This window comes from Peromyscus eremicus, chromosome 12 (assembly GCF_949786415.1).
Source record: "Peromyscus eremicus chromosome 12, PerEre_H2_v1, whole genome shotgun sequence".
Taxonomy (NCBI): domain Eukaryota; kingdom Metazoa; phylum Chordata; class Mammalia; order Rodentia; family Cricetidae; genus Peromyscus; species Peromyscus eremicus.
This window is the reverse complement of record NC_081428.1, coordinates 9,345,682-9,356,861: the sequence shown is the minus strand read 5'-3', so window position 1 is coordinate 9,356,861 and position 11,180 is coordinate 9,345,682. Positions and strand designations below refer to the sequence as shown.

Sequence of the window (11,180 nt, the reverse complement as noted above, 5' to 3'; positions counted from 1 at the left end):
AAAGGAAAAGGGTCCCATACTCAGACACAAATATCTAGGATAAACAGATTCAAAAACTGAACTGTTACTGCAGACAAAAGACAAAACTATATGCAGAGTTACATTAACAATTTGATGACCACATAAAGAGAACTATTGTGATTCACATCATGCACCTAAACAAGATATAAGATCTTTATTAGTTGAAGTAATAATTCCTTTTAAAAAGTTAAAAAAAAACAGAATTCATAAAAGCTATAAATGGCATTTAATTAAAATTAAACTTCCATTTTGGAGACAGAAAAGGTCACCTCTAAAGAGAAGGTATTTATGATATACGTAGCTAAAACAAGAATCATATTGACATTAAAGTACTTATAAAACCCTGTAGGAACTCGCAAAACACAATTAAAGACACCCAAAAACCATCAGCAATTACCTTGCAGGTATGAAAACAAAGGTGGCCAATCTCATTAGATCAAGAAAATGCAAATTATTACCCCAAGGAAACAACACTGCACACTCATCCAAGTGGATGAAATTAGAGATTGAAAATACCACATAATCTTGAGACTGTTCAGAACCTGGAAGTTAACAACAAACATTCCCAGGGAGCCTGTGATTAGCATGACTGCAGGTGAATCTATTAGCAGCATCTGCAGATCCTAAGCCCCACTGTCTCTGTCCAGCCTGTGTATTCACAAAGGTTTCTAGGTAAATGTTACTCTTGCACTGTATTTGGAGAAGTTAAAGTTATTTTGAGGAAACAACTCAACAAACCCAGTCTCGGAGAAGCCACTGTATGTCTTATGCCACAACAAGTAATCAGGGTCTGTCAGTTCAGCTATAAATATGAGTTGTTATGAACAAAACAGTGGGGAAATAAGTCTCTAAAAACACTTGATTTGAAGTATGTCATTCTGACACAAAACCAGAATAAGTTACTAATGAGCTCTTATCCACAGAGTTAAACAAAGACCCAAGGAATGCATGCTCTTCGAATGTCTTCTGAATCTCAGTCAGTTCTCCGACCAGTGATATTTCCTGCTGATTGTTGTTTTTGTAAGCTCTCTGGATAAATAAATTCCATGGGCTTGGAGATTTAGTGTTATTTGATATAGCAGAAGCAATGACAAAGAGGTGATTTCTCTAAAATTGAAGAATATCTTTCATGGGTTCATTTTCCTAAGAGCAGAGAATCCAGCAAAATTTATACACTGTGTTATGGAGACAGCATGGCAGTGGTTTGACAGCATATAAAAAGATACATCGTGTGAGAAAGGCGACAGTCATTCTAAAAGGAGTGATTCCCCATTCCTCTGTGGGACACTGACTCATTCCTGACACCGTGTGCTGCTGTGGAAACTACCACCGTGCTCTGGGCTACGGCTGTGTCTTCGGTTGTTGTGGAGATGGCCTATGGCTACTGTCATCCAGTTTACTATAGAAGATGCTGGTCCTCTGGCTTCTACTGAGAAAGCTCTAAAGCCACTCAGCAAGTAACAAAAAAAATCCCCTATACTTCATAAACATTTTTCAGTATTTATCTTAAAAATAATTTGTTTCCTGAGTAAAATTTGTAGCCTTGGCCATTTCATCTTTAGTTGGATGCCATAGTCTCAGCTCAATGGACAAATGTCACATGTAAAACCTCAAAAATCCATAAAATATCTGCATTGGATATTGACTTTTATGTAAATAATATTTTATGTAAACAGTTTTACATTTATTTCAGTAAATGTTTCCTGTATTTCAAACAAGTTTTTTGTGCTCCTTTTTCTCTGGTATTTGAATATATTTGCTGAAGTGTATATTTTCCATTTGAAGTAGTTGGATGAAGCAGTTATCTTTATAGAAACACATTCATACACTTAAGATCGTCTAGATGATCATATGATAACATTACACACATGTGCTTCCTCCGCACATCTCACAGTAAAATATTACATTTGGTCTTGAACAAAATCTTAAAGAGAGCCTTTTCTAAAGACTGGTACTAAAGTCCACATCTGTCCATACACCACTGTTCTCATCTGGAGTGGATGAAAATGAAAGTGGCCCTTCCTTTCTTGTTCCGCTAAAATGCACCTGCAGCAGGATCAGAGCTCCTGCAAGACAGAAGAGAAGCCAGCGATGAATTTTATGCAGAATAGTTCCTTGAGGGTGTATTGGTGTGCATGGCTGCATACCAGAGCTGCCCCTCTGAACTAAAAAGCATGTTTACTGTGAAGAGCTAAGAGTTTACAGTTTTAAGATGCATGAAAGGATAAGTCATATATGTTGGTGATCAAGGAAGGCACGGTGGAAAGAAGAGAAGAGTGAGAGAGTATAAAAGGAGAAATGGAGGAACAGGGCAGGAAGAAAAAGCAGGATGGGGCTGGGGGAGGAGAAAAGAAGAAAAGAGTAGATTGGGGATGAGGGAAGGTACAAGATGGGAGAACGGGGAGCAGAGGGGAGAGGGGAAGGTGTGAGTGAAATGGACACATAAATTCTTTACACCAATCTTAAAATTTCACTCTGACACACATATTTCAGCATAAATCATGCAAATATTTAGAATAAAATAGAAGGACAGTATGTAGTCTCCTGTTCTGTATAAACTTCTTATGTAAAATGCCTTCCTGTGGCTACAAGTCTCTCCCATGACTCTATAAGTATCTCCCATTACCTGTATCTAGCCTCGGTGTACTCACAACCTCTTGTATTAAGCAGTGCCTGTCTAAACCCAGCACTATTTGCACAGACACACATCCCTAGCATGGAAACTGTGGTCCTGTGGAATTGCAGTTTGTTCCTCTCTACATCGCATTCCTTTCAGTATCCCTAAACTTTAAGATAATGTAACATAAAATAACTCCTATGGCTCCTGATGGCTGAATTCATGGCTGGGTCTGTCAGTCTTTCCCAAGAGTGCTACAGAAAGAGCTATTGCCACAGTTTCACATTGCATATATAACAGTAATTCTTGTTTGTGGTCCATGTCTAACTTTCCTTTGAAGTCCCCAACTTTTATTTCCATGATGCTGTGTGAATGGAGGTGGAGTTTTTCTGTCCCCACTGCCCGGTCACAAATAAACACACAAAAGTTTATATTAGTTAAAAAATGATCGGCTAATAGCTCAGTCTTATTATTAACTAGTTCTTACTTTTAAATTAATCCATTTCTATTAATCTATGTATTGCCAGATGGTTCGTGGCTTTACTGGTCCTCTGGCATCTTGCTTCTTGGACAGCTAGTTTGCATTTCTCTTGATTCCACCCTTCTTCATTCCAATCCTCAGTTTGAGGGTCCTGCCTAACTTTATCCTGCCCTGCTACAGGCCAAACAGATTTATTATTAACCAATGAGGGTAGTACATATTCAGAGCACAGTGTACAGGAGGATTATCCTACAGCTATGTTGCATCTCCTCTCTCCATCCATAGGAACAACAGAAGATATGAATTTAGATGGGCAAATATCAACCAGTTCACATAGGCAAGAAATAGAAATCACAAATAGCTTAACACTGATTAAAGGAAGTAAATCTGTTTAAAACACCCATACAAAGATGGTTCTAATAATAAATACTTTGAAGAGCCTATAAAAAATACACTATTAATAAAAAATATTATTCTTTATATTAGAGCAAAGATAAAGCATACAACAAATCCAAATACCAACCAGGACTGTGAATGAGAAAGTATGTGTTATGAGAACATATGTAGATATCAAGAGGATATACTAGCAAACTAATCCCAGGACATAGCATCCACAATAATAAAGTTTTATACTAGCTCAGTACCTGAAAATCTAGACACTCTAAATCATCTTTTTGAAGAAATGTTAATGAATGTCATATGAGTTTCTCAATAGAGTAAGATTAAACCATGAAAACAGTCAATATCCATCTGTGAACTTTAAAACATCTGAGTAGAACAGAGTGGAATACCACTTGCCCAGTTTGATAAATAGAATCTGCAAAAAAAAAAAAAAACCTACAGTTTCCACATCATAACCAATTCTGAAATATAGATTCTTTCCTCCAAGCTTAGGAACAAGATGAAGTTTACCACTAACTACTTACTTCTATTTAACTTTGTGCTGAAATATCTCAGCCACTGAAATAAATTGATAAAAAAAATTGGAGACAAAAGGTAAATGGTATTATTAACTGATGGTATACATGCATGTAAAAAATATGGTTGGTCTAGTCTCAAGAATAAGTGTGTAGACCAATGGAGAGATAAAAAGAATCAGGCAAGGGCATTAACCAGATGCAAGGTCATCACTGCAGAGTAGCAGTTAAAAAACTGCACTACAACAAACAGTATCTGTCTAATTTCATAATCACATGAACAAACAAATGCGACTCATGACTTTAATGAAAATAAGAATGCTTTTACTAACCAACTTCTAGGGCAAAATAAAAGGGTTCCAGCCAGGAACAATAAATTGACAAGCTATATATATATAAGAACTGAAGCTGTTCAATTCTTTGAAAATGAGAAAATATTTTTAAGTTATATCATACAACGTGTCAATGCTTATAGATTATATAGTGTTCAGAGAAGGGTAATAGCTATATTCTCAGACATTGATCATTTCCTGTTGAAAAAAGAAATTAAAAATCCTCCTAGTTTTTTATATATATATATATATATATATATATATATATATATATAAAACATTGGCATCTAAAACCATTCTGCTGTGATAATTAATTTTGAAAAACACTATTTGATTTTCTAATTTCATAGCAGTACTCCTGAGAAACTGAACAAACACAGTATAGCATATGTCTAGAGAGGAATTTGGGGCAAAATGAAATAAAAATAAAGAAAAAAATTTTTAATGTAAAAAAAAAAAACTGCACAAGCATATTTTTTGGCAACTATACTAGAACAAGAAAATATGAGTTAAAACCACAAGGAAGTGTCATTACACACTCATAAAAATGTCTGAAATTAGACACTGAAGATGGCAGGTGACTTTGAGAACGTTTAGAACCTGGCACTTATAATGCCCTACTGGGCATGTGATTTGCAGAACCCTTTAGAAACTTCTTGGTATTAACTCAAAATATAAACCAGAAGTATATATCTAAACCCAGAATTTCTACATTATAGACCGCTCATTTATCCAGTTTAAGACTTCTGTCCCATCCACATTCTAACAAATTCATATATGCAAACTTTAGTTTTTATACTACTTTTAAAATGTATTTCTTTTAAAATGTATTCAGAATAGTTATTCATTTATGTCTATGCATATGCCTTTGAGTCTGAGAGGAGGGCTGGTATACATGCAACATATACAAGTGTGGGCTGCTAGGCTAGGGAGATGGCTCAGCAATTAAGAGCACTGACTACTTTTCCAGAGGACCTGGGTTCAGTTTCCAGCAGCTCACATGTGTGGGCTGCTAAGAGGAAGAGCATATTTTAAGGGAGTCACTGGTGACATGTTTTTGGAAAATTTAACTTGTTCCAAGACCCTTCTAATTCATAGTCTCTCCCCTCCTCTCTCTCTTTCCTCTTTTCTCCGATATCATCTCTTTCGTATTATTTCTCTTCTCCTTTCTCCTACTTCCTCTCTTTCTTTCTGTCCTCCTCCTTTCTGTCCTTCCTCTCTACTGTGCCACAATCCCTGGAGCAAAAGAAACAGATTATTAACAGCCAGTTATGCGCTTAAATCTCTGGGACCAAAAGGCAAATAAATCTTTCCTTGTTTGTGTTGTGTAATCTCAAATGTCACATAAATAAGAAGATGATAAATGTGGAATACTGGTGTGTGAAATAGGATGCTTACTGTGAGCACATCTGATGATGCAATGAGAGGTCTTCTGAGAGGGTGGGAGGTGCAGAACAGAGATGTCCTAAAATGTTAAGCGGAGGTTAACAGAGGGGAGCAGTTCTGGTTTGAGCTCAGCAGAATGGAAGCCGCGGTAATGAGAACAGAGCAGACTGTGCCCACAGGGTTACAGGTAGAAATGGAACTCTTTTAAAATTAGACTAGATGCCATCCACATTACATTCTGGCAAAGAACCTGTTTACCTGTTGTCTATGACCCAAGACTGTGTGGAGTTGATTTTAGAAGCCTGAGAAATAAAGCCAAATAGGAACGTCTTTTTAATGAATAAAACAAAATAAAATGGAAATTCAATTTTTTTAAAGTTGAAGAATTAATCAGATAGAAGAAATTTTAAGGCAAGACATGAATATGAATGGTTGCTTTTAGCCAGATTTAGAATTTGGAAGCAAAATTACTTGAAAAAAACTCATAATTTGGCCAGAAAAAGCCTATGTGAAGGTGGGGACAAGAAAAATGTGTTGTTGAAGTGAGTGATGCCATTAAATCTATTCAGTCACCTTGCAATGGGACAAGAGAAAAATGTCATAGATGCCCCCTAGGAATCGAAGACTTCAGCTACTGTTGATTCAAGGCTATAAAAGTTGTATTTAGTTTTAATGAACTTGTTTTGAAACTGAAATTCTAGTATGCTTACTCACACAGAGAGACCTAGGGAAGTGTTCACCCACATTTAGCCTTCCAGGGACACAGGGGCCACTGGATCTATAGTTCAGTAGCACGTGACTGCTTCTCTATATAGTGCTGGTGTAGCAGAGATACAATGCACAAAGCTAATGGTGTCACAGAAGCTTTTACTCAGACTTCAAAGGGAAACCTGGGATTCCAGGCAATGTATGACAGTTTCAGAATCCCTTAGGAGGAGGATGTATGAAGTAATTTCAGCCAGGCTGAAGCTACAGGAGAAATTCTAGGAAGTTAGAAATTCCAGGAACGGGGAATGTCTACCAAAGAACTCCACAGGAAGTAATGATTCAAGTGGAGGGAAAGATCATGTGTGTTTCAGCTAACAAGGCCGTCAGTGGGCTCAACAAACCCTTTGGTGTACACATAATGCCTCTCTGTAACCTAGATGCTAGACATGAAATTACAGGATTTACCAGTTCCCATGACAGTCATAGGGTTGCTTTAACCAGAGCTCTCTTTTTTCCTTTTGTCTGTAGAAAATGTTTGGTCTATACTTGTCACACTAATGTATTGTGACCAGCTTTATGAATTTTGAAGTAGTACAAAGCCTTGAAATTCTTTGATGGTCATCTACATATGTGACAAAATGCCCTAGAAAAACAACTATGCTAAGGAAAAATTACTTTGGTTTGTTGTGACAGGATTTTCCACCCATGGGTTGTTGGCACAATTGCTATGGTCCTATGGTGAAGGGGAACATCAAAACAGATGGTGTATTGGAGACAAAGCTGCTTGTCCCATGGAAGCTGGGAAACAGAGAGAGCACATCCAGCGACCTACTTCCTCTAAACAAGGAGTAGTTCCTAGAAGTTTAACTAAAAATTGACACCAGAATAACCAATTGATGAAGTCCCAGCCCTCTAAGCCCATTAGCTGAATACAACCAAGGATAGTTATGAATGCAGCCTTTATTATTAGAGTTTCTATTGCTGTGAAGAGACACCATGATCACAGCAACTCTTATAAAGGATAACATTTAATTGAGGCTGGCTTACAGTTCAGAGGTCATGGTGGGAAGCATTGCAGCATTCAGGCAGAGGTAGAGGTAGCTGAGAGGTACTGGAGAGGTAGCTGAATATTCTGCATCCAGATCACCAGGCAGCAGGAAGAGCCTGCTGGACCTGGCTTGAGTTTCTGAGACATCAAAGCCCACCCCCTAGTCACACACCTCTTCCAACAAAGCCACACCTACTCCAACATGGCCATACCTGTTGATAGTGGGCCTATGGGGACCAGTTTTATTCAAACAATCACACAGGCCAACCATTATCACATATTCCCTTAAATTTTTTGAATAAAATTTCAGCAACTTTTTCATAATGTTGATTGCATCATTCTCATGTGTGAACTTTGTAGATGACAACATCATGTCACAATATCAAAAGGCTGAACATACCCCAAACAGCTAGAAACCAATTCTTTAATACATGAGACTTCAAGCGACAGTTAGAAGAAAAGCAAAGGAGACTGAAATGTCCAACAGTGCTATAACTGTTAGGAATTTGGTGAATTTTGGTGTGACTAAATGTATTTTGAATTACAGAGTGATCATGAGGCTTTGGAGCTCACAGATAGAATACTATGGTTTGGAAATACGTTATGTGCTATCAGCTTGGTTGCAAACTTATGGGAGTTTGGGAAGTGATAGGATCTTGAGGCCTCCGACCTCATCGATAAATTAATTCATTATTTTCTTATTTGATATAAGGATGTGGGTCATGTTTGGAAGAATTGAGTTTCTTGTAGTGTGCCTGTGACACCATCTTTTTCCCAAGCTGCTTCCTCTCATTCTCCTCATTCTTACGCTGGTGGGCATGAAGGAAGCAATAATGCTCCACAACACCCAACTGACAGTGTTCTGCCTTTGTGCCAGCCCACAGCTACAGAGCTAACTGATCCTAGACAGAGACCTCTGAAAATATATAGACCAAAATTAATTTCCCTCCTTGACTTTATGATGTTTCTCTCATTACATTCATGGGTGTTTTGTCACAGTGATATAAAGATAATGAACGTAGTCACATTATAATGAGTGACGACAAAATTCAAGGGAACTTCTAATGCTTCTTACATCTTTAGGCTCTGATTTGTGACTCTTATTGGCAAAATTTCATGAAATATTTTGTTTTCACTTCCTCTCAGAAAGTGTAGTCTTTGGGCTTGAATATGCATTGTTTCTTGGGAGTGGAAAAAAATGATAAAACTTAGTTCATGGTATTCAAAATGTGTAAAAAATGTCTAGAAGAACCACCTAATTTAACTTGGGTGCTTTATACACCAGCCAAGAAATCTCACAGGAAACTCCCCTTTACTAAGTAAACAAAATACTGGATACATTTTTCTTGTGGAAGTTATTTTAAATTATACAAGCAGGGATTCCTGTGGTTTGCCTTCCCCTCTCTGCCTGTATATAAAAGGTCCTTTGCTTGCAGAAACATCATTTAAACCAGAGGGTATCTTCTACTTTTCAACTATACCTTCTACTCTTAACACAATGTGCTACTACGGAAACTACTATGGTAGTCTTGGCTATGGCTATGGCTGTGGCTATGGTTGTAGCTATGGAGGCCAGGGTTATGGCTACGGCTATGGCAGATTTGGATATGACTGCTGCAGGCCATATTGCTGTGGGAGATACTGGTCCTACAGATTCTACTGAGCAACTCCAGGACCCACTCACTCTGTTTAGACTCATCCAACTAGTACCAAGTATGACATTTCCACTACTGTTACATGTTTACTGAGGGAAAAAACTCCTCCAAGATTATCTGAAAACCATAATTCAGCTTTGACATGTGAAATCTTTATTAATTAATGTCTTTAAATTTATTCAAATTTACATTTTTAAAGATACTGTTTATATGAAACTAAATTTCTACCATATTTCTTCAATAATTCTTGCTAAAAATGCATGAATGTGAAAATTCTAGCTCAGATTTCAATAAACATTTCCATATTAAATGTAATGTTTTGAAAAGCTTTTATGTATATCCTATATGTGAAACCAGTGGTATTTCTGTCCTTAAGATGGAAAGAGAGTAAAACAGAGAAAGACTGAGGAACACAGAAATTGAGAGACTAAGAAAGAGAAAATAGAAACAAAGTTAGCTGTGGTGGCAAGAAGAAAACATACAGCTCCTATCTTCAGTGCTTCTGGGCTAGAAGGCTGCTGGAAATCCAGGAGTCCACCCAAGAGCAATGCTCCTGTTTGCAAGGCTCAGAAGACACACAAATTGAGACGGAGGGTATATATGTCTAAGTCACAAGATTTGCAGTCCAAAAGATGAGCCAATGTCTCAACCAGTAAAATGATATTAAATATGACCTAATGTCTATTGTTTTATCTTGCTAAGCGTTATATTAAATCATATGAGAAGATTTGAACTTGAACTTCTGAGACTCTTTGGAATTATGCATCAGTGGTTAGGCCCATAGTCTGTAGCCTGCAAGTTTTCCAACCACTGAAGATCTCAGAGGGTTACTCAGACATTAGCTATAGGGAAGACATGTCTGTACCTATCCATTCTACAATCACTCACTCAGTGCTCACAGGAAGATTCTGTTTCTGTGGGCTGTAGTATGGATGTTTTTTTCAGTAGCTCAGCCTGACGTCTCTTCCTTTGATTCAGTCTCTGTTCCAGTGTTCTTTATTCTGACAGTTCGATTATGATTTATGAGAAGAGTGTCTGGAACAATAAACTCAGATGTGGCAGATCTCAATCTCAATCAACCGACAGCATCTGTACTATCTTATATGTTGAAGACAATTTACTTTGCTACAATAATACTATTCTATTTTTGTTACTATTTTGACTCAATGTGAAAATTTTCCATTCATTTTCAAATAATCATAGTAACATTTAAGTTTATTTATAAACATTTGTAAGATTTATATATTGTGTGTGAAATATGCAGAAATTCCTTTGCTACATTTTTAATGTTCCTTCTTTTAATAAATTCATTGCAGCAGTTTCTTCCCCATTCCATGGGCATGCAAAGGATCTACTTCTGTCCACATCATATCAGGTTAAGGCTAGTACTTAGTAAAACTTTCCTACATAGCTCTTGATGCCTTTTGCTATGGGATTTTTCTACATTCCAGGAACTGTGCAGTCACTCAGACTGTGCTGTTGGATCATCCTCCTGCTACTGAGTGACCCTCTTCAGTTCAAGGTCAAAACATCTGAAAATAGCCCCTTAGCTGAGTGGCTACATGCTGGAAGGTTCTTTGTCCTTCGTGCCTATGGAACTCTCCAGGGACACATACCTGACTACCACATAGAAAAACTAGATCTGATCAAGTTTTCTCATTTCATAATTGTCAGCTAAATTATGAAGATATGTAGATTACATTCTTTCTTTTCTCCTAATTTCATGTTTCTCAAAATCTGATTAAAATTACATTGTGAATGAAAATTAACCTATAAGCTAATAATATTTGGAGCAACCACTTACAAACTAATGCAGATAACATCCAAGCTCAATATGCCTCTGAAAAATTAGGCCTGTGTGTGACATGTACAGAACATAAGCAAAGCTGATACCTACTCCAAAAATTTAACCATCATGCACTCTGTCAAATTTAGACTCTAAATATCTGCTCTGTGTTTCTATGTCCTTGGAGTCAAATAAGATTGTCAATATTTCCCTTGGTCATGTAAAAATG

The 11,180-nt window shown here is 37.1% G+C and overlaps 1 protein-coding gene across 1 annotated transcript; it reads left to right on the top strand.

The window, feature by feature from the left end:
- The first annotated feature begins 9,008 nt into the window (after positions 1 to 9,008).
- LOC131922401 (keratin-associated protein 20-2-like) lies at positions 9,009 to 9,173 on the top strand. Its single transcript, XM_059277187.1, has one exon. The coding sequence runs from the start codon at positions 9,009 to 9,011 to the stop codon at positions 9,171 to 9,173; it is 165 nt and encodes a 54-aa protein (XP_059133170.1).
- The last annotated feature ends 2,007 nt before the right edge of the window (positions 9,174 to 11,180 follow it).